This window comes from Entamoeba dispar, genomic scaffold (assembly GCF_000209125.1).
Source record: "Entamoeba dispar SAW760 scf_1105229460177 genomic scaffold, whole genome shotgun sequence".
In the NCBI taxonomy this organism is placed as follows: Eukaryota; Evosea; order Mastigamoebida; family Endamoebidae; genus Entamoeba; species Entamoeba dispar.
In genome coordinates, this window is record NW_001854062.1 from 4,809 (window position 1) to 32,452 (window position 27,644).

Consider the following 27,644-nt stretch of genomic DNA (forward strand, 5'->3'; position numbering starts at 1 on the left):
CTTTTGAAATAATTAAGATAAAACCTCTTTAACTTAAAAACTCAAGAATAAAAGGTATTGTTAATGTATTAGACATAATAAAGATATAGAATTAAAGAGAGTATTAGAGTAGAAATGACTTATATAGAAAAAATTAATTAACTATTTTATTTTAAGAACAAGAAAAACCGCATAACTTTTATATTTAGTATTATAAAAACTGGTTATTGAAAAACATCAAATATAACAGATAAAATTAAACTAAAAAGAGAAATAATTACAATAAAGAAAAAAGAAATGAAATAATTGTTATTTAAAACTTGAAAAGATTATTTCAAGATCATGGAAATTAGTACAATACTAAAAAATGTAAGTAAAGATATTTCTGATAAATCTATTGCTAGTGATTGTATGTTTGGTAAGAGGTATGACTGTACTTTATTTGGTGAACGAGTTACTGTTGAAGAAACTATAAAAGATCAATGGGATGTTAATGATATTCAAAGGATATTTAAAGTACTTTCTTTTGTAAGAGAAAAAGGATGCAATCATATTGTACAACCAATGGGATATACTGTTAAAGATAAATCATTAAATATTTATGGAATTGTTCATCAAAAGTTTGTATGTAATTTAGAAGAGTTTTTATTTCAAAGAGAAAAAACACTTTTTAAGAATATAACACTAACAGTCCCATTGAAATATAATATCGCTATTCAATGCTCAGAGGCATTATATATCTTTCATAACCTTGGTTATGTTCACAAAAGAATTGAATTAAAATCATTTTTTATCTTGATAAAAATATGAATGTATTTCTTGGTGATTATTATTTATCAACAAATACAAATTATCCTTCAATGAATGGTCATAATATTGGAAAAGAAGGAGATGTATTTGGAATGGCATTTATTGTTTACCAATTATTTAATGAAACACAATGTGATATTAATGCTATTAATTTACCAATACTTCCAAGATTTTATATGAAACAAGAATTATGTGGTCTTCATGGAGAAGAAAAGAAAATAAAGAGAGAACAAATTGTTAAAGAAGATGTATATGCTAAATTAATTTGTAATATTTCTCATCAATTAGAAAATTTATTATTAGATACATGGAGTGCTTGTAATCTTGATAGATTAACAGCAAATGAATTTTTAAATAGAATCAATGATTGTTCTCTTGTAACTGAATGTGGTGGATTTTGGGATGCTGATTTTTGGGTGCATTGTACTAGAGAAAATGGATGTCTTCCAGAAAAAGTAATGAACTTTGAAAATATGGCATCTAATATAGCGACATGTGTAGAAATACCATTATCATCAGTTAATCAATCAAGTCAAATCATATCAAAAAACAATGAGATAACATCAGATGCATTTGGATACTTTATTAGTAATTTTGGTAAATTTTATATAGACAATAACATTATGTCTGATCTTATTCAATTTGCAAGTTCTGATTATTATTTTGATATTTCAAAAGAAGAGGCACAAACATATTTAAATAATAAAGTAGATCTCACTTTCTTGATTCGACCAAGTAAAACAAATCCTAAATTCCCTTTTACTATTTCTAAGAGAGTTAAAAGTAAAACTGTCCATACAAGAATTGAACGTAAAGATAATGCGTTTTATTGTACTATGAGTGGTAAAGAATATAAAGCTAAAAGTATTCCAAGTTTAGTTGATATGTTAAGAGGTGATGGTTTAATTAAAGAGCCATGTTCAAAAGAACTTAATGATGATAATTATTAATTAAATCAATACAGTATTAAAAAATTAATAGATATTTTTTCAAAGTTTTAACTTTTTAAAAAGAAAGAAGTAATAAAATAATTTAGTTATCAAATAAGTATTCTGTCAAATAATTTTTCTTTACAATATAAAGCCCTTGAAAGAATTGATGTAAAAGAATATATAATTCTCATATAGAATCATTGGGATCCTATAAATAATTCATTTAATTAATAGAACTTTGAAAATGAAAAAATTCTTTTAAGAGTTTAAATACAAATATATTAAATATTAAAATAAGAAGTTATTTGATTGAAATCTGACATAAAATTGTAATTTTCCCATTGTTCCCAATTAGTAAATTTTAATAAAAGAGAACTAAATTCTTCTGTTAATATTTTACTAATTTTAAATGCTTCTGATTGAAGTTCATTTATTGTTATAATAAAATATGATTTCCAATCAATCAACTTATATTTTAAATCCCACAAATTCATTACTTTTTTATAAATCCTTCCAAATTTAAGAGCATTCATTAATTCATCTGTTCTACCATTATATTTTTTATCAATAATTCTTTTTACTTGATTTAATACAGTTTCCATTTCTTCTTTACTACACTGACTTGATGGAATAGGAATAAATTCATTTCCAATTAACCCAATAAAAGAATGTAATATATCTGGACTAGAACTAATTTCATTTAAATTAAATCCCATTATAAATGCTTGATCCAATAATTCTTTGGTTACTGTTGTTTGAGATGAAGAAAATTGAAGTGATGATTTAATACTTTTACAGTTAGTGTTTTGTTCAAACAAAGAAGGAAGTGATCCAGTTAATGGTTTTTGAATAAAAGAACTAATCAAAGGATGTGCTGAACCATTAATATTAAGTGGTTGAACTGGAAGTTTTAATTTTTGTTTATCTGAAGAGATGGTTAAAAGATTTGGTAGTGATGCAGAAATTGATGGGGCTGAAGGTGCAAATCCTCCAGAAGGAATTCCAGATTTTATTGTTGAAGAAGACTTTTTTAATGATAAAAATCCATTTGTACAACTTTTATATAAAGTGTTTTTACAAGAATTTTTTAATGAAGGGTTTGGGATGCGGTCTATAAGAGATAATAGAGGTGATTGTCTTAGTGAAACTTCTTTAGGTATTTGTTTTTTAATGTTATGAATTGGTAGAATTGGAGGTTCAACTAGGTATTGGCCTGTTAATTTTAAATCATTCATTCGAAGAAGAATTGTATTAAAGTCTGTTATGAGAGAACTTTCTACCCATTCAATTAATTTATTTTTCATTAAAATTTGAACAACGTATTTAGTCTTATGAACAAATCCAATTCTAATAATTTTAATAAACTCAGTATCTAAAAACCCTTCAATCATATTATCTTCGTCTTTTGCTTGATGAGTAATAACAATAATTTGTTCTTTTCTCTTTTTTAATGGAGTAGTTTTATAAATTATCACTTCATTTAATACAATCCGGGGTGATATCAAGACGTTTTTGTTCATACTACGAATATAGTGCCATTAGAACTTCACATTTTTCTTATGAGGAATAAATCCGTTTTACTTTTAGCAAAAGAATATTCATTTTTTATTAATTAAAACTAAAAAAAAAATAATTGAAAAAACAAAAAATATGGAATTTATGTTTTACATTTGGAGAATACTTAAATGATTTTCTATGATATTAATAATTTCGTTTAAATCTTCAAAATCATTTCTTGATGCAATTCGTATTAAAGAAGAAACTAATCCATTTCCTTTTGTTTGTGCTATGTCATAAGCTGTTTCATTTTTTTTATTTGTTATTGTATAATCACATTTAAATCTTATAAGAACAACAGCAATTTCTATAATACCTTCTTTTGCAGTAAGATGTAATGCAGTATTACCTTCTTCATCCACTTCATTAAGGGTATATCCATTTACTATTAAATAACAAGCGATACTGATTCTTCTCTTTTTGATAGCACTTAGTAACAATTTACTTCCATACAAATCACTAATAACAACATGTGCCAATGCACGAGCAATATCCTCAATTGAGTTATTTTCTATTCCGTTCAAGCACACTTCAGTCCAATTTTCATCACTTGGAATAATAAATTGTTTTCTAATATATTTTCTTTTAATGATACATGCCCGTTCCTCAAGAGAAGAATCTGGTGAAATCATATAATGTTGTTGATAAATTTTATTAACTTTTTCGTTTCCTAATCTATCTAATATTCTTACAACATAATCTTCAATATTGTCCAATGTTGTACTTTTAACTCTACTATATGCCACTCCCAAACTACGATGAATTGCACTACATTTGATACAAAAAACTATTCCAAGATTTACTGAGATCCATTGAGGATTTTCACATCCACATTCAGCACAAAATCTATTTTCTTTTCGTTTAAGTATTTTAGACAATAACGGATGTATTACTCTATGAGATAGCGTTGTTCCATTTAATATATTTTCTTTTTGTTTTTCAATTAATTCTTGCCACTCTAAAGCCTCTTCTTTTGAAGATGTAAATAAAATAAATTTACCATTTATTCCATTACATTCTAATGTATTTTCATTTGCTTTAAAATTAGTAGTAATAATATTAATTCTATCTTTTTCTTCCACTTGACCATTATGACGAATTAGTCCAATAAGAAAATCTTTGTTAAATATATAATATAATTTTTTATCATGAATAGATTGTTCTTTTCTAAAAAGAAATGTTCCAAATGATTGTGGATTAGGAATAGTATCTTTTACATTAACCATATTTAGTCTAAAAGTATTTGTTTGTATAATTAAAGAATTAACTTTTGGTGTTTGAGTTTCTTCATTAAAATGACGTTTAGCAGTATTAGTAATATATTTTGAATATACATTAAATAAATGAACAATATTTTCTTCTGTCATAAGAGTCATTTGTTGAATTTGTTTATTAAGTTCAATTCCCATTGTGATAATTGAATTTTGTAAATTCTTTTTATGTTCAATAAGTTCAAATTGATTATATTTTGGATATTGTTTAATGCTTTTATTTAATGAATTAAAAAATTCTTTTTCATTATTTTTGAATGTTTCTTTATTAATTTTTCTTTGTTTCTGTAATTTTGATAACATTTCATTAATACCTTGATTCCAAGTTTTTAATTCATTTACTATATATATCTGACATTCAAAATGTTCTTTAAAAGAATTATAAAGTGAATGAATTTCTTCATAAATAGGAGTAACTTGTGCAATCTTTTCTAATTCAGAGATAAATGAAATCCATTGATTAAAATAATCTATCTGTTAGGTATTAAATGAGTTAAATAAAATAAAAACAAACCATCACCACATTGTATAATCATTGGTATTTTTGATAATATTTTTTCCCAATGAGAATCAAATAAATCAATTTGTTTATTTGTTTGTTTAATTTGAATAATATTATAAGGATTAAATGGATCAAAAGGTTTATCAGTAAGGTCGATGAGAACAGGAAGAGACATATCAATTTACCATTCAAAGTGAATTTTCGTCTTTCTTTTCGTATATTTTTTTATATTTTTGTTGTAAGTCACAAAAAAGAAACTAAAAAAGAACTTAAAATTGATTTAATTAGTTAAATTTATTTTCTTTTATGAAGGTTCATGTTTTTGGAGGTGGAAAAAGTGTAGGAAGTAGTTGTGTTGTTGTTGAAGGAAAAGAAGATGCTATATTATTTGATTGTGGATATAACCCAGTAAGACCAGATGTTGGAATTGATTTTTCACGAATGAATGCAATATCAAGTAAGATACGAGCGATATGTATTACTCATTTTCATGTTGACCACGTTGGTATGTTACCTTGGTTAACAAAATTTATGGACGTTCCAATTTATCTTTCAGAACCTACACAAGCATTGTTGTCATTGATAATAAAAGATATCCATAGTGGAAATAATTTGTTTTGCCAAGCTGATTTTGATAAATGTATTTCACAATGCAAACCAATTGATCCTACTATGACTAAACGAATAACACAAAACTTATCAATAAGATGTATTTATGCTGGACATGCTTTAGGTGCTGTGATGTATGAAATATTATTGGATGGTAAAAGAATTGTATATTCAGGTGATTTTGATGTTTCTCCTTCTTTTCTTTTAAAGGGAGCACAAATTACATCACACGCAATAGACTATTTGATTACTGAATCAACTTGTATTAATGAACAACATAAACGAAGATATGAATTATATCATTATGCTGATTGTTTATTATCTGCTGCACGTTCAGGAGGTTCTGTACAAATTGTTGTTAATGGAATTGGAAGAGGACAAGAGGTGATGGGAATAGTATTAAGTATTGTTCGTAGGTGTCATTTAACAATGCCATTATGTTGTTCAGGTGGAATGTTAACAAAAATAGCAAATGAATATAAAAGATGGAAAAATTGGTTGAGGGATGATGTACATGAACTTGTTGATAATTTCAGTAAATATCAAATGCTTTCAGCACAGACTAACTATATTGCTATCACAACTCCAGCAACATTAACTAAAGGTCATTCTCTTGAAGTTTTTGAGAAGATTAAAAATGACCCCAAAAGCTTTGTAATTCTTCCTTCATATGTTTCCTCAAATCCAAAAACACTCAAAGAAACTGGTTATCAATGTAAAATTATTAGAACAGAAGACAATAACCATTCAGACGGATTTGGTCTTCAAGAGGCTATACGTGCTTTACAACCTAAAGAAGTGTTTCTAGTTCATGGAGATCCACTTAAAATGCAAAAAAGCCAAATATTCTTTCAAAAATTATTTAATCTTCCTGTTCATATGCCAAATAATAATGAAGCATTAATCATAAATGATTCTTCTCATAAAAAAAAGAAAAAATCTTCAAAAAAGAAAAAAGTAAATAAATCTAAACCTCCACGTTTACCACCAACTCTTATAGAAGATCATTCTAAACCTAAAGAAGTTAAAAAATTACTTCCATTTGAAGATGATGTATGATAATATAATTGGTTGATTATTTCTTTATTTTAATTTAAAATATATAAAAAATAACAAAAATTTAAATTAACAAGCTTGTTCCTTCATCATCATCATCAAATATATTCACATTTTTAGATGGAACTACTCCTGTTGATGAAGCAGGGCGTTGTAACATTTGTTGTTGTTGAGCAACTCTATGAGGTACTGGTCTAACAACCCCATGTTGGGTTGGACATATTTCAATACGAATAGGTTCTTTTCCTCCAGCTGGTGAATGTCCGATTATATGAGGAGATGGACTTGGTTGATACATCTTTGTATCTCCAATTGATCCAACAAAATCTATATTTGACGATGAACGAGAAACAGAACGAGATAATGATTCTCTAGAATCTTCTCCATTGTTAATTGAAATTAATGGTCTATTAATAAATTGGCGTATACGTTGATTATTAGAAACTACATCTCCTTGGAATGTTACATTGAATTTTTCAATTTCTTCTTCAAGTTCTGAATCTGATTCATGAACACGTAATAAAGTAATTCTTCTTGTAAGAAATTTTTGTAATGGTCCTGTTGGCATAAAAACTAATCGAGGAATATTAATAAATTTTTCTTTAACATCTTTAGTAGAAAGAATAGTAAAATACTTATGTCTAACACGATCTACATTTTTACAAACTTCAACAAATCTTTCAACTTGATTAATTTTTAATTCTAATAAAATATTTGCTAATGCAGATGAATAAAAATTAATTTTATAAAACGCAATTGTAAGTTCTAATAATAAAATATCAGCTACATGAAACCCAATTCCGTTTGCACAAAAATCAGCTTCTTCAAGATTTTTAGAAATACCAATTAATAATTCTAAAATGGTAAAAGCAAGATCTATATTTTCAGGTTCTTTAATATCTGGAACATCATTCTCAGCAGAGAGAAGAATTTTATAAGTATTAAAAAGTATTATCTTTGTTTCAATATGTGAAGCAAATACTTGTGTTGTTTTACAATGATTCTTTGGAATATTATTTGTTATTAAATGAAGTGAATGTGAAAATTGTGATAAAATAAATCCATCAGCATCAACATCCATAAGACGATACACTATACATAATAATCGAATATATCTCTTTTCATCTAAATTCTTTTCAAAGAGTTTCATAAGGTAATGAACAATTATTCTTTTAGACATTTCATCACTCATCATTTTAATTAATTCAACAACTTTACTCTCAGGTGGAGCAATATCTTTTGATCTAATAACTTTATTTAATAACTTTTGTTCTTTGGTTTCAGTGAATCCACGAATAGCACCTAATAGTGACATATTATATTAAATTGAATTTTAAGATATTTTGTCTATCTCCTTTCATTTTTTAAGGGTTTGTTAACAAGCTTTTATAATCTCCTTATAGACTCATTCTTTTTCTTTGTTTCTTTCCGACAAGTAAAAATCCCTTAAATACCTATTGGAATTTTCATTGAAATCTTTCATGTACTTGATCCCATTTTATTGGGATACTTTCGCTTATTTAATCTTTTTAACAAAACTTTTAACCCTAATTTAGGGTTTATTCTTTATTCACCAATTTTCTATATTACAAAGAGATTCTTCTTCTTTGTTTTTTTCATAATTCCTAACAATGAAAATTCCAAGTAGTGTAGTTTTCTGATATTAGTCTTTAATAAGTTCTTTCATTGTATTTCAAATGAGATGAAGAATAACTTTTTTTACTTGACTTTGACGTCAGTAAAACTATTTTTAATAGTGTTGTTCTTTTACAATAAAAAACATTAAAAATAATAGAAATAAATTCATCTAACTTTACTAGAGCCCACGTACTCCTCTCTAAAAAGTATTATACTAATTTTTCCTCTTTTTTTAGTGTCTTTTGCTTTATAAACATATTTATTACTATAATTTATTTTTCTTAAGACATTCCCTGTAACATATTAAATCTTCCTTATTCTGGAAGTATTTTTTGATATAAGTCATCTAATAGTTAATAAAAATATAGTAAATTGAAGGAATCTTTAGGAATTCAATAAAGTAAATCTTAAAATTAATTTAATGAAATACAACAAAATAAGTGTTCTAATTGCTTTAGTGATTTATAAGAATAAATAACTCATATAGACAATCACCAATTACATTTATTAATTTTCATTATTGTAAAATACTTTATGAATACTTTCTTTTATTATCATAAATAACATAAATTTATTTCTTACTATTTTTGTTAAATATTGTAAATAAACTAAACAATTTGAACTATACTTTAAAAAGGTTTTGATTATAATAATTAAGGTAAGTTATTTTAATATGCATTAACTATTGGTATAACATTATCCTATCCTTCTTTGTGAATAATAATACCTTTTAATGAAAATTATAAAACTTTATTTTTTTAAAAACTTTTTCATTATTAGTTAGCTTGAATGATTTAGTTAAATTAAAAAATTATTTTCTATTAATCTAAACTAATTATGATAGACTCAACAAATTAAATTTACTTACTAAACTATTGAGTAAGTGACTAATTAAAGAAAGAAGAAAAAACATTTTTTTATTCTAACTTTAACATATAAACCTTTTTTCTATCTTCAAGTGATAAAAAATACATTGTACATGTTTCTTCATTAACTTGTGATACTCTCACCAATAAAAATATTTAAAAGGAAACTTTATAAAGTAAAGGAATTATATGGCATAATTGAAAATTAATTAAAAGAGAGTTTTGATCAACCTACCACCAAGCACTAACTTTTAAGTAGTTTTTATTTTATAACACACTCACCAATTTCTTATTACAATTAGTAACCAACTCTATCGTAATACAAAATAATACTTATACTTGGAAATATTTTCAAAAAAGAGTTTATCTTTTAAGTATCTTTCAATATAAAAAGAACTTGAAAAATTAACTAAAAACAAACTAATAAATTAAGGTCTCTATTCATTCCTATGAGCAAATGGTCTTCTTATGTAATGGGTTGAGGCTTTTGGAAGTGGTTTGTTTCTTATAAGAACAGTATCATCAAATACTTTTGTGTGCTGAGGTTTTCTGGCTCTTGTAATAGGTAACTGATGTGGTTCAACAAATAAACTTTTAATAGAGTCAATAGCTTTATCGTAATCCTCTTCTGAATCATATTTGCATCTATTATATTTCATATCAGTGAACAAAAACCTCATTCCTAGAACAGCCCAGTCCATTGATTCTTGTGTGTTTAAAGGGATATGATATTTTGGTGGGTCTGGATCAAACAAATATCTTAAACATGGAAGTGTATCTTCATAAATTTTGTTTCGGACAATAGTGCATTCAACAGAATTATCTTTAAAACTGAATATATTTCCTAATGACTTCATTGACTTGGTGAGACCTTCTAAGCTTTTCCAAATTGAATTCCAAAATGAGTTTTTATTTTGTTGCATGATATAAGGTGTTTTTTATTTTTGTGTTTATTCCTTTTCAGACTTTTTCTTTTCATTCTAAGATAGTAAAACAATCAAAGGAAATGATAATAATGTTTTGTTTCCTAATTAAATTTTTTAAATAAATTATTTTTTTTTCTGAAGAAGGGGAAAAAAAGAAAAATCAAAAACTAAAACATCAATAAAAATTGAAAAGTTAAAAAAAAGATGAAGTTTATAGAAAAAAATACTTAAAGTTCAAACAAAGAAAAGAATGAACATTATAACTCAACCTACTAAGATGGAGGAAATTCAAGGACTAAGTGAAGAAAAAATGCTCAGAATTAAGAGGATTGAATCTAAACAAGTTTCTTTACAAGAATTATATTCATGGCTTATGGAACCAATAAACGTCATTTCTACTAACGAGCTTAAGTATTTTGACACAGTTTTAAATACATTTGTTGAACACCCAGAAGGAGAGATATTAAAATTAATCAATCATATTTTAAATGAATTATACAAAAAACCACCTACAGTGTCATTGACATCTGAGTTTATGTCAATAGCTGCTACAACAACTGACTTATTTATTCAATTTGTTGGAGAAAATAAAGGTGAATTAACACATGTATTAGATACAATGATTCATGCCACTTCAAAATTTCTCCGTGACTCATTTATTGAATCATTACAAACATTATTTTCTAAGGGGGTTACTGAAACTACCGTATTTATTGAACACTATTTTATAAGTAACTTTAAAAATGCAATTGTTCAACAAATTGTTCCAAGTCTTCCTAACAACTCATTAACGTTAGGAAAAGAATATTCTGATATTGCTAAAACATTGATAGTTAACAATTTATCAAATGAATTTATTCCAATGTCATTAATTGATTTTTATGGAGAGCATTGTGAAAATGTTGATGAAGAATTTATTAGTAAAATTAATGATGCATTATTTTCAGTTCCATCTCCTGAACATATGGAGTTACCAATTGTACAAAGTGATTCAGTAAGAGCTGCTTTAATGAAATTATTACAAAAAATATTTTTAAAAGAATGTGCTGCACCGGAATTAATTAAAATATGCATTAATCATATTAAAGATATTGAAATGAAACGAGTAAATGGAGCAACATTTAAGAAACAACCGTTTGTTGGATTAGAAAATTTAGGGTGTACATGTTATATTAATTCATTAACACAACAATTATACATGAATCCATATTTTAGAAATAGTATTATGAATGTAAAAGCAACAGATGATACCCCTTATATTAAAATATATCAAAAACTATTTACTGAATTACATGAAACAAAAGTAAGATATATAAATACAGAAGAATATGTTTCTTCATTAAAAGGAGAAGATGGAAAAGAATTAAATCCATATGTTCAAATGGATACTCATGAATTTTTATCATCAACATTAGATACTATTGAAAAAGAACTTAAAAGTATTGAAGGACAAGAAAATATTATTGACAAATGTTTTTCAGGAACATTGGTTAATCAAATTGTTTCAAAAGAATGTGAACACATTAGTGAACATGAAGAAAAAACAATTTGTGAACAAATGAATATTGTTGTTTTTGGAGAAAAGAATAAAACAAGTTTAGCTGAAAGTTTACAATCACTTGTTAATGGGGATGAGTTAACTGGAGAAAATAAATATTTTTGTGAAAAATGTCAAAAAAAAGTTGATGCCATTAGAAGAACTTGTATTAAAACACCACCAAATACTTTAATTCTTCATTTAAAACGATTTGAATTTGATTATGAAACATTACAAAGAATTAAAATTAATGATAGATATGAATTTCCAAGAGAGTTAGATTTATATCCATATTGTATTGAACATATTAATCATCCAGAGAAAAAAGATGAAAATGGAGAATATAAATTTAAATTAGTTGGAGTTTTAGTTCATCTTGGAACATTAGATAGTGGACATTATTATTCTTATATTAAAGACCAAGAAACTGGAGATGAATGGTTTTCATTTAATGATGATTTAATTGATAAATTTGATATAAACACATTAGAAGAATCATGTTTTGGAGGTGGACAATATAGTAAACATTATTCTGCATATATTTTATTTTATCAAAAAGAAAAACCAATAATGGACATCCCACCTGTAAAATATCTTGATGATGTTAAAAACGATGTTATTAAAAACAATTTAAATCTTATAAGTAATTCTGTTATATTATCTAATACTGGAATGTCTGATTATTTAATTCAACAAATGCAATATGTTAATGGAGAAGAATTAACTGAATTTAAAGATACTACTGTTCTTTCAAACAAAATGGAAGAAGAGTCTAATAAACAACAAGAAAGAGTTGATAAACTTAAGAAAATGGATGGAGAAAGAAAATATATAGATGAAAGTCTTATCAAAGACTTAGCAAAAACTTGTATACATTATCAATTAACACATGAAACAATGTTATATGGGTATTCAAGAACTGATCTATTTCAAAATGAATTAGTAACATTATTATCTAAACATCAAAGTATTATCGATGAAATATTAACCGAAGAAATTACTGGAGAAACCGATGATGATTTATTACAAAAAACAAAAATGTATATTACTAGTGTTAATGCATCATTAACAACAATTAATTTCTTTGTCCGTATGTTTGCAAATGGAAATAAAGACCTTTTAACAAAATATGCTACTTTATTAATTAAATTTTTTTCTAAGTCTCAAAGAGTTGGATCTTCCTTTCGCTGTTTATGTCACTACATTAGGTTGTTTTGTGAAAACCCATTGTGCAGTGACATATTTACAAAACAAATTGCTAGTGGTGTTGGTTTTATCATGTGTTATACTACTCTTAGCGTTTATTCTAGTCAAGTAAAAAAATTACCTGATTATAGTAATTTGTATATTCTTTTTATGAAGTCATTAGCACAAAATAGTCAAACACTAAATAAAACTATACAAAACCAAGTTACTTCTATTAAATTTAAAAAAGAAACATTAAATTGGATTGAAAAATGTAAAGTTTCAGTTGATGATTTACCATTGGCTAATGCACTAACTGAACTTATTATTAAAACAGAACCAAATATTAGAGAATCTATTATCAATTTTGTTAAAGATATTCAAGATTCACAAAATCCATTAGAACCAGTTTTATCAATGACATATAGTGAATTAACTAAGTATATTAAATTTAGTAATGAAACTGAAGTTCAACTTTTTTATAATTGTCTTATTAACGAAGTACATGGCTATCACTTCCCTTCAGAAAATATTTGTATTTCAAATATTATTAAAAATTCAATTCTTGTTAATTTACATGTCAAATCAACTGTACGACAAATATTAATTCAATTTATTCAAAATAATGAAAAGGAAGTATATAGGTGTATTTTATATTATTATGAATTATTCCAACAATCTCTTAATGAATTATATTTATATATATTAGATGATTATTATATTCAATTATGGCAATTATTAATTATTCCAAAACTCCTTTTAGAACCAAATTTATTCAAATTCTTATACTTTAATAAAAAAAATTATTGTTCAAAATTGCGTTATAGTGTTCTTACTCTTGATAGTGCATTAAGCTCTACTCAATATATAGAAGAAGATTTAATAAAAAATTTAATTAATTTATATCAAATTATTTTATCATTAAATAATACACCAAAACCTGATTACAACTTACACTCATTATCTATTCTTACTTATCATTTAGCTCAAAAACGACCAGATTTATTTAATATTTCTATTTTATTAAAATATTCATATCCAAATTATATTGAAACACAAATAGAAAATAAGAAAATTAATAAAGAAATTTATCAAAATCAATCAGAAATTTTAAAATATGTTATTACCTATATTTGTGAACATAAACGAGAAGACCTTATTAAAGTTATAAAAGATAAATCATTTGATTCATTAATGAATGAATTACTAACTAATTCAACATATGATGATGAAAGTACAAATTATTTAATTAATATGATATTTTCTAATAATGAAGAAGAAGTATTATTTGATTTTATTGAACATTTTACTATTGCATCATTAGTGCCTATAAAAGAACGTGTTGAACTGATGGTCAATTTAATATTTAAAGATGATGAAAGTATTAAACGATTTGGTAATAAACATTCTATCAACAAATTAATTTTATTATGTAGTCAAAAAGTTTGTATGCCACAAATCCTTAAAATACTTATTCCTTATTTACCAATTCAAAAAGAATCTTTAAGTATTTGTAGAGATATATTAGATAAATTTACTAATCCAAATAAAGAAAACATTCATATAATCAAAAGTTTACTCATTAAAATTAATAATATTCTTGAAACAGTTGATAAAAATACAAATTCGATTACGTACTTTACTGCTTTTATTACTAGTACAATTATTAAAGTATCTAAAACCGAAAAGTTTAAGGAAATTGAAGAAGAAGTATTTAAACTATTAACAAATTTTGAAAATAAAGATGGAAACTTCCAACAACTAGTTGCTTTATTACTCATTTCAGTATCCTTTATTAAAGAAGACTTTTTAAAAGTACTTCATTTCTTATTAGTTAAAAAGAAATTACCAACTAAACCAGAAAATGCTGAAGCTATTGGTAATATTATTTGTGAAAATCCAGAAAATATTATATTAAGAAATGAAATTGTTGAGTATATCAACTCCAATAATAAATCTATTTAATTCAATAAGAATTATTTTACTTATCTTTGTCCTGTTTTTTTTTTAAACTACAAAAATAGAAATCAAAATTTACAATACATTTATTTATTTAATATAAATTATTAAAAAAATACTATTTTTAATTTAAAAAACTTCAATTAGATTTTTTCTGGTTAAATTAAGAGTTAAATGTAAAACAAATTGAAAAATTAGATATTATCATGAGATATTCCTGATTTATAGAAGTACTTTACTTTTAATGTTAGATAAAATCTGTCTTCTTGTTCTATTTTTAAGAAATAAAATTTCTAAAGTTCTATAATTAGAATAGTAATATTGTGTTCATTGTATATAAAGATATGTTAAAGTAAACTCATTAATTTAATTAATTCTAATGAACAGTGTTCGTGTTACTTTTATTGGACATCCTGCCACTGGAAAAACTGCTCTTATTAAACAATATTTATATCATAAAACCATTGATGAATATCTTCCTACAATACAAGATAGTTATAACAGTTTAATTACTGTTGATGGGTATAAGGTTGAAGTTACTCTTGTTGATACTTCAGGTGAAGAAGAATTTCATTTACTTCGAGATAGTGAACTCACTCGAAGTGATTACCTTGTTTATGTTTATTCAGTAAATGATTTGGAATCATTTGTTAATGCACAAGAGGATATTGCAGAATGTCTTTCTATAATAGCTAATAGTGGAAAAAAAGGATATCCATCAATTCTTATTATTGGTAATAAATGTGATGTTAGTAATCGTGTTATTTCATCAGAGGAAGGTGAGAAATTAACAAATAAAATTAAAAAGATTTGTCCATGTGCCTTCTTTGAAACATCGGCTATAAAAAATCTAAATCTCCAAAGTGTGTTTAACACATTTGTCACTGGCATATCTACATCTACTTCTGAACACAAAATTAATGATACAAAAGAACATGATAAAAAATATAAAAAACCAGTTGCCTTTAAAACTTCTCTTGAAGAATTAGACCATCCCCTTTCACATCAAAATAGATTTATTGCCTTTTTCTCACCAAGAAGAAGAAATGAAAAACGATAACTGAATAACTAAATAAAAATAGTGTTATCCAACTAATGTATTTAATCAATTGAATATTAAAAATATTTTATTTAAGTTATATAAATTTAATCACTTCTTATTCTTTGAGTATTTTTCATATGACCGAACTCCTGATGATACTTGTTCTTTAATTGATGGCCAAACTTCGTCATACTCTTTTTTGCTAACAAAAGACTGCCAACCATATCTAATTGTTATTTATACAAATGGCTTCATTAACAACTTATTAACAAACATTTCATCTATTGAAAAATGACTAAATAAACAACTGTTTTCAATATTTCCATCTTTAATTTCATTTTGTTGTATAATTTGGTCATTAGGCTCAGCAACAATAAGTCCATTAAGTGACTCGTCTCCTTTTGCAGCTTCAGTGTCACTATTTTGGTTTAGGTCCTCAACCTCATCTTCTTCCTTTTGCTGATTTCTAAAAAGATCAAGAACAGACATAAATTTAAAGAATTTTAAGTTTTCTTTGTTTTTTAAATAAATGAAGATACCCTAAAATATTTCATTAAGAAACTCTTCTTATTAACATTAACAACATTTCTAATTACAACAAAAAAGAACTGAATTAATTATTAATGATTTTGGCATAAAGAAGGAATATTATAATAATGGAACTTGTAAGGAATGCAACAATAATACTTTTTGTTCTTTTTGCTGCTGGATTTTCTTTGTAATAAATTTCTAATATATCAGTATTATCACTCATATCAACTTCTTTTAATATTAATCTAACAATAGGTTTCTTATAATATGTCCCAAATGATGGTTGGTTATAAATTGTTTCTTCAATATAAGAACGTTTTGGATAATTAATAGAAGTGATTGTTGCTCCTTCTGGTAAAACAATATCAACTTCTTCATTTGAAACAATACCTTTGAAATCTACTTTTAAAGGAATGGCAAGTCTCTTTTGTTCATTGATTTGTTGGACAGAAACATCTAATGGATAATTGTAATTAACTTCAAATGATGTTTTCCATCCTCCAAGTAGAGGATATCTTGGTGGTAAATATAATGTAGTACTTTTTGGTCTTGAAATTAAATGACCAGTAGTAATAAGACCAGTACTATCACGATATTCTAAATTATACGCATTCACTTCAACTTCCATAGAAAAATCTTTAAGATAAATACCTTCATAATTGAAATCATTTCTGTTAAACTCCTTATTTAACACTGCTCCATTATTTTTCATATCATCTATTTCCATGTGAACATAAATATTATTTTCATTAATATTAACAACTTTTTGTATTCTGTCATATGTCATTGGATGTAGAGAACTTTGGAAATGATACTTTATAAATTTAAATTCAGTAGGTTCATAAGGTCCAAATTTTAATCGACTTGATCCTTCTGTTGTTGGTTTAATAGAAGTAGCAATAGATTGTGTAGACCCAAGATTGAATAATGTAGTGCATTTAATATGATCAGAAAGTGGACACAAATGAGTTGTAAAAAGGAATTTATACTTTTCTGATAAACTACGTTCTTTTGGATAATTTTCAAGAGCATCAATATGAAGGTATTTACATGTGAATTTATTTTTTTGTTGATCTGGTAAATCAACAATAACTTCAATTGTTTTATTTTCAGGTTTAGCAACTACTTCAAACTGTAATTCTTTGTCATTTTCAATACATGTGAATTGAGTCATTTGAAGTGACTCATTTAATGGAAGAGTAAAATGGTATTGTTTTAGTTGTTCCCCTTCAACAAAAAATTCCATTGTTCTTTTAGGAAATGGTGTAAAATCAATGTTAACCTCAACTTGATTTTTGGTGATTGTTGCATGACAACAATAAACAATAAAAAGAAGAAGAATAACACCAACCATCGGTTGACTTTGTTTTTTGATTCATCTTTTCAAGTTCTGATTTTAATTATTCTTTATTTTTTCAAAAAAGATATTAATTGTTATATATAACGATAAATTAATGATTCTTCGAGAAGAAACAATTAAAATAAAACCAGAAAAATCAAATAATATTTCGTATAATAAAATAAACTATTAGAATAGTTTAATGAATGAAAATAATTTGAAGAGAGAAAGAAGAAACAATCAAAAAATAGTTGCTAAATCCCGAGATTATAGTAAAGAATCTATATAAAAATATCTCTTTAAGTGTTGAAAAAAGAAATAATACAAAATATATTTTTGCTCTTTCTCTTTTTCATAAAAATTAACTATAAAATGAATAAGTAACACAGCAATTATTCAGAATCTCCTTCTCCTTCTTCTTCTTCTTCCTCAGAAACTTGTTTTTTACCAGTGTATTTTTCCATATCTTTTTTGTATTGTTCTTTAGCAGCATCAGCTTTAGCTTGATATTCCTTCTTTTCTTCTTCTCCAAGAGCTTTCCATTGTTCAGATGCAATTTTAGCAATCTCTGTAACTTTAGCATCTGGGTGTTCTTCCTTAATAGAAGCTCTGTGTTCATGTAAGTAAAGAAAATATGGTGTTTGAGGTCTTTTTGGTCTATTTGGATCCTTTTTAGCCTTTTTGTCTTTAGTATTTTTAGCCTTAGAAGTTTTAGTGTTTCCCTTTGGCATTCAAATTAAATGAATACTTTTCTCTGTTCACCCTTTATATATTTCCTTCTTTTTTTTCTCTTTTCACTCTTAATGAAAAAAAAACCATGAACAAAATTAAAGGGAAATAGTAGTTCAAAAACCCCTTCATTTTTTCATATCTAATTTCTTTACTGTTTTTTTTATTAATTCATCTAGTTTCTTTTTTTCTCTTTTACCTCTTCTCGATGCAATCTCATATTTAAAGGTTCTATTTTTATGAATTCTTCCCCCTTATTCTACCTAACATAATTAAACCTTCATTCTTTATCCTTTTCCCTCCTTTTCGACCCTCTTCTTATCTTCTTTCTTAAAATTTAATTTGAAAACTTTGAGTTATTAATTTAAGCACCTTTTTCAGAACAAAAACAAACATTTAAAGAGTATTACTCCTTTATAGAAGATATGTGTGCTGTTTCTATTTTATCTTTTATACTGACAATAACTTTTTCTTGAAATCAATTTGTCCCTACCTAGAAAGTAAGATTTCTTTTCATTTTAGAACTTTTTTCTTGTCCTTTCTTTTCAAATGGTCATTGTTGGTTTAAGTAATATTTAAGTTATCATAACATCAGAAAATAATTTATTGTTGTTACAAAACTACCAAACCTAAAACAAAGCATGATGAGATTAAAGACTTTAATTAACAACTGAAACAAAATAAATCTAATCTACTCAATCAATAGTTTTTATTCCAAATTAAGTCTTACCTCTTCCTCAGACTCTAATTCAGAATTCTTTATTTGAATTTCCTCTCCAACAAATGAAACCTTTTTAATATTTTCTGGGAGAAAAGACAAATAATATTTTAAGCGGGAATCAATAAACAAGTCGTAATAATAAGACTTCATTAAACAAAAAGGGCAGTTCCATATGTTTGTGTACAAACAACAACTTATAACATTTTTTAAATCACAACAAATCATGTGTTTACAAGCTCTTCCTCTTACAGGGTTTTCAATTCTATTTAATCCTATTGGACAAGTCAAAGGAACGTCAAATGAGATATTAAAATCATCGTCTTTATATTGATCTTTAATTTGTATTTCATCAAAAGGTACTTGATACTTTAAACAAACTTCTTTTAACTCTTGTAAGTGAGAGTCAAAATCAACCATATTAATGATATCTCTTTTACATCTAATTTCACATTTCATTACGATAATATAAGCATTATCATCAAAAATAGAAATGTTACAAACTCCATTTTTGTCAAATTGTAAATGCAAAGGGATAACAACGTTAGCGGTTTCATATTCTTTTTCAAAATGATTTGGTTTTATAAAATTAAATACATTTCCATTAATATGAATGTCATATAAAAATACATCACTTCCATTTTCATTAATAAAACGGACATAATATTCATTACTCTCAGGTTGGTCATAGATTCTTATTGCATGTTTACTAAATGAATATATTTCTTTAATTTTATATAATGGATGTTGTGATTTAAAAAATAAGAATGGTATTTTAAATTTATTACAAAATTCTGGGATTCTTTCTGTTAACTCGAAATCCTTGGCTTCTTCATTAACCATTTCCATATTAATTATGTCATGAGCAATAATAGAGTCTGACTCATTTTCCTTTTTTTTTATTTCTTTCATTTTCTTTTGAAGATTTTTCTGTTTGATATAACTTTTTACTTCTTTTAATGAAGCTTGTGCTTCTTTTATTGGAATTGTTTTTCTTTTTCTATCCTTGGCTAATGAATTATTTTTTTTATTTGTTTGAAGAATATTATCTTCTTCAACAATTTGAACTGAACTTTCTTTTGATTCAGAGTGTGTTTCAGACTGGTCTTTTTCACTTGAAGAGGAGTTAGTATTTATAATATTTACTTCTTGAAAAATAGGAGATGATATAAAATTTTTTCTTTTATGAGAAAGTTGTGGTGTTTTTAAAGGCTCTTCATTATCTATCTTTACTTCTTTTATTGGACGAGTTAATCTTCTTCTACGATAATAATAGTGTTGAATTTCTTCAATAATTGGATCTACTGTGTTACTTTTCTTTTGTCTTTTCTTTTCAGGAAATTGTTTTGGTTTTTTATCTTCTTTTTCTTCAGTAGGTTCAATTACTGTCCTTTCACTATCACCGGTTTCACTTTTTGTATTTATTTTTCTCCCTGTTTCGTTAACAATATCGTTTTCAACTAAGTTAATAACAGTTTCTTCATCACCAGTAATTAATATAGAATTTTCTTCTTTATTTGTTCTTATTGGAACACTATTTTGTGATAAAAAATTATATTTTGGTTCATTAAAATTGAAATTAGTTTTTTTTTCAGAGAGACTTGGTCTTTTAGAGAGTACTTCAATTTCAGCATTTAACATATCAACAACTTCAGCGATAAATTTATCTCTGGGTTCTAATAGAAATGAATATCATTAGTTTGTTATTAATTTTTTCATTCTATTAAAACAAACTATAAAACTCAGGAAAGTCAAAACAATGTTCAAAAATTCCATCTTTTTGACTTTCTTTAATGCTTCCTATAATAAAATTTAATTGACCATCGGTAAACTTACTTAACGATTCTTGTGTGATGAACTGTTCAACGCTGTCACTATCCATAAATAATCTTTCTTGAATACTTTTTAAACATTGTTTAGTTATGATTTGATAAACTTTTTTTGTTCCTTTTTGATTCATCTCAATTTTTCCTTTGTTTTTTAGTTTTATTAAACCCTTTATTTTATTTAGAAACCCTTTATTTTTGTATTTTTCATATCCAAAATACCTTTAACTTGATAGATATTTGATAAAGATAAGTGTTGTTGTACTCCTTTATACATACTCTTTTTTGATAGTTGTTGAATAATCTGGAATAATTAGGTGATGTATTATTAAAAAGAAGTAAATAACTTTGATCATATTGCTTTATATCAAAGGTTAAGTTTTTGAATAAAAGTAAAACAATTTAAATAAATTGGAAATAAGTTCTTCTCAATGTTAAGAAAATCCAACTGTTTATTTCTCAATTAATTCTTCTTTTTTTTTCAGTTTTTCTTTTATTATTAATATAATAATATTTACTTTATTAATTTTTCTTAAATATGGAATTTATTGGTATTTTTTTTTCATAAGATTTTTTCATTATATTAATGTTTCTCATCTTTATTTGATATCAATAATGAACCAAATTTTGGAAATTCCTTTTATTTAAAATTACTTAGCCATTTTTCTTTTTATGTGATTTTTTAAAAAATTTGCATTTTTCAGTAATCAATTTTTGTTTTCTTAAAAGAAAACAAAAATTGAAATTGGAGTATATTAAAAGAATAAATATTTTATTGTTTAACTACTTAAAAGTTAATTTAAATAATAAATCTCATTAAAGTGTTGCAATGAAATAATTAATGAAATTTTATTTTATTAATGCAATACGTTTATCTCTAAAAGATAAATATTTTAATTTACAGTTATTCATAAGTTTATAACACCTTTAATCACTTAATTCTTTAGTCTTTTTTTTTTATTATTCTTTTCATTAAAACAAGTTTCTTAAAAACTAAATTATATCACACTTGATATTTATTAATATCGTTGTAATAACAATTGTAAACTTCTTTAAAGGTAATAAAAGAAAACAGATATCAAAGAGTGCTTTTTTAACTTTAAAAGGGTCAATTGAATACACTATTCCAGAGCACTGACAATGAAATATATCAAGAGAAGTAAAAAGTAAACAAAAGAATTCATAAATAATAAGATAAATTAATAACAACAATAAAAAATTATTTATAGAAAAAACAAAAACTAAAAGAACTTTGAATTTAATTAATTTTATAATATAAACAACTCATGTCAATTCTTAATGAAGCTAATGATTGCAATAAAATATTAGTACGATTAGTTTCATACGCTAACACAATATGTAGTGAATTATTTAGAGTTAAAGATTTAATACCAGAAGACTTTATTAATCCATCAAATTATTGTAAAGATTTAATATTTGACTACAGTTATATTCCAAAGAGTGAATCTATTGATATGAAAATAAATTCATCAAGAGAATTAAGAATTATTGATATGAAAATAAAAGAGAAGTATGAACGAATAATTTGGAGGACATTTCAAGTTTTTGAATCCATTTATCAATACACTAAACAAGTAGAAGAATTTTATGATAAAATTATTGAAGGAGAATATCTTCAATACAATGCAGAAACATTATTAGTTGATGTTGAAGGTAAACAGTTAGTATGTGAGTCGTTATCATTTGTTGTACGATTATTATTATTATTAGATATATTAATACCAGGTATTGTACGTGAAAGAATACTTATTTTTGTATTAAGACATAAAAGAAGTAATGAATTTGGAGATTTAGATAAAATTATTCCATTAGTAAAAAGAACTGAATATATTGTTGGTTCATCAAAAAAACCTTCTAATTATCCAGATGAATATTTAAAAAGAATTCATGTTAATGATTATATTGTTCAAATGGCCATTGGTAGAATGCTTTCAGATGATATTTATAATACAACAAAATCGTTTCCACTTCCAGATCATAGAAGTTCTGCATTAAGTGCACAAGGAAGTTTATTAACAATGATATTATTTTTGTCACCTCAAACATTAAATAATAATATTTCATTTATGAATGAAGTTGTTAATAAATTTTTTGGTGATTGTTGGATAGTACCAATATATATTGGTCACTGCATTGACTTAACATTCTTTTGGGATTCTTATAAATCAGCTCGTCAAGCATTACAACGAGTAGTTACTCCATCTCATATTGAAAATATTTGGAAAAGACATCAACAAGTAATGGCTAAATGCAAAATTGAGTTACAAGGATATTTAGAAGAAGGAGGAATGACAGATGAAAAAGTAATGTTAAATATGCAAAAATTAATTAATTGTCAACGGAATTGTAATGTCGTATTAAGATGGGCATTATTACATGGGACATATCCAATTAAAAAATTAAAAGATATTTTTGTTAAATCTAAATATCATGAAGATATTATTGATTTTTTACTTGAAACTGCTCAATTTGAATTTGAATTAAAACGAATTATAAGTAATATTGTTAAAGAAAAACCATTACAATGGGAATCTTTAAAAAATGAAAGTTCTAAAAGAATGAAAGATTTATCTAATTATTTTAATGATGAAAATAAATTAAGTGAACACTCTAATTCAGGACTAATGAAATGGTGTTTATTTATGAGTGAACAAATTGATAAATTAGATGTAAAAGAAGTTTCAAGTGGAAAATCATTAAGTAAATTAATACAAGCTATGGAAGAAGTTGAGACTAATTATTTAAATGACTTATCATTAATTGTAGTTGAAACAGTAAGAAAAACTAAAGACATGTTAACGAAAATGTTTAGATTATTAAATGTTAATGATACAGTTAGGGGGTTATTAGATAATATTTCAGATTGCTCTTATGCTAATGAATTATTATCTACTCAAGTTTATGTTGAATATTTACAACAAATTATAAAGAAAAATCCAAGAAATTCATTAAAATTAAGAAGTTTAATTTTAAAAATGTCATCTATCCTTCATCTTGCTTTATTAAGAATGATGCAAGCTAAGACTGATGAACAAATGGAAAATGTATCAAAATATTATTCAGAAGTTTTAGTAAATTATGTACAAAGAGTATTAGAAGTTATTCCAGAACAAGTTTTCTTATTAATTAATTCAATTGCTAAGTTACAAGTTACAAGTATTCCAGAAACTCCAGTGTTTGTTGAAAAGAAAGATATTATTAATTTTGCTTTATTTGATGAGAGAAATTATCTTGCTGAATTAACTCATTCAGTATCTATTTATGCTGAAGGAATTCTTGCAATGGAAACAACATTTGTTGGTATTATTCAAGTAGATCCAGTTAAGTTACTTGAAGATGGTATTAGAAAAGCTCTTGGAAGAAGATTAAAAAATATGTTTTCTAAGACACTACAATTTAAAATAAATGGTAATTTAGGTGAAACTCTTACACAACTATCTGAATTATCAAATCAAATTGGTGGATTTTCTACGTCTTTTAGATACATTCAAGATTATCTTCATATTGATGGTCTTAAAGTGTGGCAAGAAGAATTTACTAATGTAATTTCAACATGTGTTAATGAAGAGTGTAATAGTTTTTTGGCAAATGGATTAGGTACAGTTGATTCTCAAACATTTATTGGTAAATTAACAAGTCAAATAATGAGTATTGTTGATTATCGTAAAAATGTATTTTATCTTTCTGCTGCAAATGGATGGTTCTATAAAGATGGAAAAGAAGTTATTGGATATGTTTTTATGAGAAAATTAGTTAGTGCCCTAAGTGTATTAGGAGTTACTGGAATTAATCAATTATGTGCATTTAAATGTGTTAAAGAATTAAATGATATTATTACAACAGTAAATTTAATTGTTGAGAAATATTCTGTATTTAATCAAATGATTCAAAACTTTAACGAAAATAAATTAAATGAACAAAATATTTTTAAAGTTATTGATAATGGATTGTCTATTGTAACAAAAAATGGTAGATCGTTAATTGATACTTTACATAATCTTGGAACTTTACAATTATTAAGAGAACAATTTAACTGTCAACTATGTTCAGAAAATAGAACAAAAGCAACTAGTCTTCATTTTGCATTAAAAAGTTTTGATCAAGCATTAGTACATGATTTCTTTGAAAATCCAAATAAAAAAGAACGAGAACCACTTTTATATAATGAAATTAATAGATTTCTTGATGTTGCTGGATTTGTTCCTGCATTATCTAAAGTGTATATAACATGTGCAGAAGGTGGTGATCAAATTGCATCAGTATTGTCATTGTTCATATTATATTGTAGTCAATTCTTTATATTTGATTCAAGGTATCAAACACTTATGCTTCGACCAAAAGCACCTGTTCCATATGACCCTCATGTTCTTGGTGTTGGTATTGTTACAGTATTTAGACAATTCCATCCCTCAACATTGTGGACTTCATTTAGTTATTTATCTTTATATGTAAAAGGAGTAATGATTAATTGCTTAACACTATCAAAACAAATTCCATTTATCATCTTCCAGTTGTGTGATTTTATGACTTCTATTATTCAAATAGGAGGGTATGATAAAAAAATATATGACTCTCTTATTCCTGTGTCTCTTCTTGCTTCATTGAATCAACCAAATTAATTTAATTAATACTAATTAGTTTAATTATGTTTACTTGGAACTGGTTTTTAAAGAAGATGTACATATTGTTCTGACTCTTCTTTTGTTGTTTCAATAATACCAATCTTTTTAAATAATTCTTTCCAATTCCCCCATAAATTAAACAAATAATGGAAATAAAAAAATGTTACTGCACAACATAATGAATCTGATGAAGCTGTTGATAGAACTTTAAAAAATGAAATAGTTTCTGGTAATATTTTTTGTATCATTAGTGTTAATGGAGGTTGAATTAAACATGAAGCCATAATAATGAAATACCCAGAAAATAAAATCATTTGTTTTGCAACTTCTTTTATTTCTAAATCTTCTATCTTCCAATACTGAAGGAAGTGCAATGTATTTGTATATAACGATGCTTTATGAATAAAAGTAATTACTGCAACTATACCAATCAATAAACACATAATAATTCGTGGAATAATTGATATTCCCCACCTTATTCCTGGGGATGTACTAACACATATTGCAAATTCTAATGCACAAGAGTGTGTGTATATTGGAATTGAAGTGAGGATACACATAGACCAAACAATACAATGAGTGATAATACACCTTTTTTTATTTTCTTCTAAACAAATTAATTGATGAAGAAAATATTCAACAACACAACATAAACACCATAGCGTTTGTCCCTATCTTGTGTTAGACTAATTCTCTAAATAAAAATAAACAAACGTATTGAACAAAATTTACAAATGCAGCTTCAAAATGACATATTTTTGTATTGTTTTGGTGTGAAAGGAATATAGCAGACAAGACTACAGAGAAACACCCAAGTAAATTAACAAACATTAACATCGCAAAATAATGTTTAACATTTGACTGACAATACACAGTAAAATAAAAGAATGCAAACACTCCAGCAATGGCAATAACAAATACTCCTAAGTCCATGATAAATTTTAAAACAAGGACTGTCACACTAAAACCCGAAATCATTATTACAAAATAGATATTAAGATCTAGATTTAATAAAAAAAAGAGGTGAAACTAAATTATTCTACTCGTTCTTCATTTATTGTTGGGTATTTTATATTATTATTTTTATCAAGTGGAAGGTCTAATGAATCACTTCTTGGTAACTCAAATGGGATCGGCGCCTTACATCTTCTTGAATATTTTTTTTGTGATCTTAATGGAGAATAGTCATTAAAAGAAATAGATTCAAGGTCCATTCTTTTAGCAGTTGAAATTTGTTTTTCTGAACCTAATTTGTCCTGACGAATAGCTGTTCCTTCTAATTCATTTATCTTTCCTCTTTCAGTAATACTACCATCTAAGTAAACACCTCTTTGTTTTTTTTGTTGATATAAAAGTTCTTCATTTTGGAGAGGTTCTCTTCTTAGTATCTTTCCAAATTCTTGTTTAAATGCTTTACTATCAGTAACTCCTTTTTGATAGAATATTGTGTTTTGGAGTATTCTATTATGTGGTAGATGTGTGTTTGTAGTCACGTTTTCTTTAATACTATTTTTGCCCTGTTTTGTTAATGTGTGACACGTTATATTGTCTTGGCTATGACTAAAAGTTTGTTCATGGTTTAAGAAAAATAGTTCTGCAGATGGGACATGGGTATGTATTATATATGATTTATCAATATTGTATGGGAGTGACTCAAAATGGTTTCCATCTTTTGAATGAAAGATGCAATATAATTGGTTAGGCTTTTCTTGATAATACAATTGCTCGTTATTTGCCCTAAGAGTTGAAAGTTGACTCATAAGCTCTTTAAATGTTTCAGATGAATTAACATAGATGTACATCTCAAAACAAGGAACCAAATAAAATAATAAACCAAGCACAAAAGATCTCAGTCCATAAATCCTATGTTTCAATCCTTTAAATCCTACAACACAATACCCCGTAATGTTTTTAATAATGAAAATGAAATATTTAATAAGTTCAAAAATACTTACTAGTATAAAAAAGAATCCACCAAGTAATAAACAT

The 27,644-nt window shown here is 25.4% G+C and overlaps 17 protein-coding genes across 17 annotated transcripts in view, besides 27 other annotated features; 6 read left to right on the top strand and 11 right to left on the bottom strand.

Moving 5' to 3' along the window:
* EDI_049260 (uncharacterized protein) overlaps positions 1-173 on the bottom strand; it is a gene marked incomplete at both ends in the record, with an annotated part of 787 nt that extends 614 nt beyond the window's left edge. Inside the window, 2 exons of the mRNA XM_001733307.1 lie at positions 1-26; positions 160-173. The exon at positions 1-26 is cut by the window's left edge and continues 614 nt beyond it. Coding sequence (XP_001733359.1) covers positions 1-26; positions 160-173 — 40 coding nt within the window. The remainder of the gene's footprint in view (positions 27-159) is intronic.
* Positions 120-155: a sequence feature (AT_rich).
* Positions 174-321: 148 nt separating the features above from the next.
* EDI_049370 (uncharacterized protein) lies at positions 322-789 on the top strand (the record flags this gene model as incomplete). Its single annotated transcript, XM_001736935.1, has 1 exon — positions 322-789. The coding sequence occupies one exon, from the start codon at positions 322-324 to the stop codon at positions 787-789; it is 468 nt and encodes a 155-aa protein (XP_001736987.1).
* Positions 790-839: 50 nt separating this feature from the next.
* Positions 840-1,739, top strand: EDI_049380 (uncharacterized protein; the record flags this gene model as incomplete). The annotated part of the gene is made up of 1 exon (XM_001736936.1): positions 840-1,739. One exon carries the CDS (start codon positions 840-842, stop codon positions 1,737-1,739), a length of 900 nt encoding a protein of 299 aa, XP_001736988.1.
* Positions 1,729-1,824: a sequence feature (AT_rich).
* A 162-nt stretch (positions 1,825-1,986) lies between these two features.
* Positions 1,987-2,018: a sequence feature (AT_rich).
* Positions 2,003-3,112, bottom strand: EDI_049390 (uncharacterized protein; the record flags this gene model as incomplete). Its single annotated transcript, XM_001736937.1, has 1 exon — positions 2,003-3,112. One exon carries the CDS (start codon positions 3,110-3,112, stop codon positions 2,003-2,005), a length of 1,110 nt encoding a protein of 369 aa, XP_001736989.1.
* A 209-nt stretch (positions 3,113-3,321) lies between these two features.
* Positions 3,322-3,373: a sequence feature (AT_rich).
* Positions 3,374-3,385: 12 nt separating this feature from the next.
* On the bottom strand, positions 3,386-5,226 carry EDI_049400 (centaurin beta, putative; the record flags this gene model as incomplete). The annotated part of the gene is made up of 2 exons (XM_001736938.1): positions 3,386-5,019; positions 5,064-5,226. The coding sequence occupies 2 exons, from the start codon at positions 5,224-5,226 to the stop codon at positions 3,386-3,388; spliced, it is 1,797 nt and encodes a 598-aa protein (XP_001736990.1).
* Positions 4,401-4,425: a sequence feature (AT_rich).
* A 131-nt stretch (positions 5,227-5,357) lies between the features above and the next one.
* On the top strand, positions 5,358-6,719 carry EDI_049410 (cleavage and polyadenylation specificity factor, putative; the record flags this gene model as incomplete). Its single annotated transcript, XM_001736939.1, has 1 exon — positions 5,358-6,719. The coding sequence occupies one exon, from the start codon at positions 5,358-5,360 to the stop codon at positions 6,717-6,719; it is 1,362 nt and encodes a 453-aa protein (XP_001736991.1).
* Positions 6,720-6,734: 15 nt separating this feature from the next.
* Positions 6,735-6,789: a sequence feature (AT_rich).
* On the bottom strand, positions 6,781-8,031 carry EDI_049420 (uncharacterized protein; the record flags this gene model as incomplete). The annotated part of the gene is made up of 1 exon (XM_001736940.1): positions 6,781-8,031. One exon carries the CDS (start codon positions 8,029-8,031, stop codon positions 6,781-6,783), a length of 1,251 nt encoding a protein of 416 aa, XP_001736992.1.
* Positions 7,405-7,432: a sequence feature (AT_rich).
* Positions 7,446-7,467: a sequence feature (AT_rich).
* An 825-nt stretch (positions 8,032-8,856) lies between the features above and the next one.
* Positions 8,857-8,962: a sequence feature (AT_rich).
* A 120-nt stretch (positions 8,963-9,082) lies between these two features.
* Positions 9,083-9,119: a sequence feature (AT_rich).
* A 33-nt stretch (positions 9,120-9,152) lies between these two features.
* Positions 9,153-9,180: a sequence feature (AT_rich).
* A 477-nt stretch (positions 9,181-9,657) lies between these two features.
* EDI_049430 (uncharacterized protein) lies at positions 9,658-10,143 on the bottom strand (the record flags this gene model as incomplete). The annotated part of the gene is made up of 1 exon (XM_001736941.1): positions 9,658-10,143. The coding sequence occupies one exon, from the start codon at positions 10,141-10,143 to the stop codon at positions 9,658-9,660; it is 486 nt and encodes a 161-aa protein (XP_001736993.1).
* A 105-nt stretch (positions 10,144-10,248) lies between these two features.
* Positions 10,249-10,281: a sequence feature (AT_rich).
* A 14-nt stretch (positions 10,282-10,295) lies between these two features.
* Positions 10,296-10,404: a microsatellite.
* A 19-nt stretch (positions 10,405-10,423) lies between these two features.
* On the top strand, positions 10,424-14,833 carry EDI_049440 (ubiquitin specific protease, putative; the record flags this gene model as incomplete). The annotated part of the gene is made up of 2 exons (XM_001736942.1): positions 10,424-13,514; positions 13,578-14,833. The coding sequence occupies 2 exons, from the start codon at positions 10,424-10,426 to the stop codon at positions 14,831-14,833; spliced, it is 4,347 nt and encodes a 1,448-aa protein (XP_001736994.1).
* Positions 13,557-13,591: a sequence feature (AT_rich).
* Positions 13,746-13,799: a sequence feature (AT_rich).
* Positions 13,869-13,901: a sequence feature (AT_rich).
* Positions 14,834-14,867: 34 nt separating the features above from the next.
* Positions 14,868-14,964: a sequence feature (AT_rich).
* Positions 14,965-15,206: 242 nt separating this feature from the next.
* Positions 15,207-15,887, top strand: EDI_049450 (uncharacterized protein; the record flags this gene model as incomplete). The annotated part of the gene is made up of 1 exon (XM_001736943.1): positions 15,207-15,887. The coding sequence occupies one exon, from the start codon at positions 15,207-15,209 to the stop codon at positions 15,885-15,887; it is 681 nt and encodes a 226-aa protein (XP_001736995.1).
* A 52-nt stretch (positions 15,888-15,939) lies between these two features.
* Positions 15,940-15,978: a sequence feature (AT_rich).
* Positions 15,978-16,358, bottom strand: EDI_049460 (uncharacterized protein; the record flags this gene model as incomplete). The annotated part of the gene is made up of 2 exons (XM_001736944.1): positions 15,978-16,095; positions 16,144-16,358. 2 exons carry the CDS (start codon positions 16,356-16,358, stop codon positions 15,978-15,980), a joined length of 333 nt encoding a protein of 110 aa, XP_001736996.1.
* A 124-nt stretch (positions 16,359-16,482) lies between these two features.
* On the bottom strand, positions 16,483-17,754 carry EDI_049470 (dolichyl-diphosphooligosaccharide--protein glycosyltransferase 67 kDa subunit precursor, putative; the record flags this gene model as incomplete). Its single annotated transcript, XM_001736945.1, has 1 exon — positions 16,483-17,754. One exon carries the CDS (start codon positions 17,752-17,754, stop codon positions 16,483-16,485), a length of 1,272 nt encoding a protein of 423 aa, XP_001736997.1.
* A 39-nt stretch (positions 17,755-17,793) lies between these two features.
* Positions 17,794-17,844: a sequence feature (AT_rich).
* Positions 17,845-18,131: 287 nt separating this feature from the next.
* On the bottom strand, positions 18,132-18,470 carry EDI_049480 (uncharacterized protein; the record flags this gene model as incomplete). The annotated part of the gene is made up of 1 exon (XM_001736946.1): positions 18,132-18,470. One exon carries the CDS (start codon positions 18,468-18,470, stop codon positions 18,132-18,134), a length of 339 nt encoding a protein of 112 aa, XP_001736998.1.
* Positions 18,142-18,170: a microsatellite.
* A 707-nt stretch (positions 18,471-19,177) lies between the features above and the next one.
* EDI_049490 (uncharacterized protein) lies at positions 19,178-21,146 on the bottom strand (the record flags this gene model as incomplete). Its single annotated transcript, XM_001736947.1, has 2 exons — positions 19,178-20,862; positions 20,921-21,146. 2 exons carry the CDS (start codon positions 21,144-21,146, stop codon positions 19,178-19,180), a joined length of 1,911 nt encoding a protein of 636 aa, XP_001736999.1.
* Positions 21,147-21,503: 357 nt separating this feature from the next.
* Positions 21,504-21,552: a sequence feature (AT_rich).
* A 211-nt stretch (positions 21,553-21,763) lies between these two features.
* Positions 21,764-21,824: a sequence feature (AT_rich).
* Positions 21,825-21,844: 20 nt separating this feature from the next.
* Positions 21,845-21,874: a sequence feature (AT_rich).
* A 320-nt stretch (positions 21,875-22,194) lies between these two features.
* Positions 22,195-22,292: a sequence feature (AT_rich).
* Positions 22,293-22,298: 6 nt separating this feature from the next.
* Positions 22,299-25,652, top strand: EDI_049500 (uncharacterized protein; the record flags this gene model as incomplete). The annotated part of the gene is made up of 1 exon (XM_001736948.1): positions 22,299-25,652. One exon carries the CDS (start codon positions 22,299-22,301, stop codon positions 25,650-25,652), a length of 3,354 nt encoding a protein of 1,117 aa, XP_001737000.1.
* Positions 22,727-22,754: a sequence feature (AT_rich).
* Positions 25,646-25,680: a sequence feature (AT_rich).
* Positions 25,681-25,699: 19 nt separating this feature from the next.
* Positions 25,700-26,633, bottom strand: EDI_049510 (uncharacterized protein; the record flags this gene model as incomplete). Its single annotated transcript, XM_001736949.1, has 2 exons — positions 25,700-26,326; positions 26,370-26,633. 2 exons carry the CDS (start codon positions 26,631-26,633, stop codon positions 25,700-25,702), a joined length of 891 nt encoding a protein of 296 aa, XP_001737001.1.
* Positions 26,634-26,689: 56 nt separating this feature from the next.
* EDI_049520 (uncharacterized protein) lies at positions 26,690-27,415 on the bottom strand (the record flags this gene model as incomplete). Its single annotated transcript, XM_001736950.1, has 1 exon — positions 26,690-27,415. The coding sequence occupies one exon, from the start codon at positions 27,413-27,415 to the stop codon at positions 26,690-26,692; it is 726 nt and encodes a 241-aa protein (XP_001737002.1).
* Positions 26,721-26,742: a sequence feature (AT_rich).
* Positions 27,416-27,644: the final 229 nt, after the last annotated feature.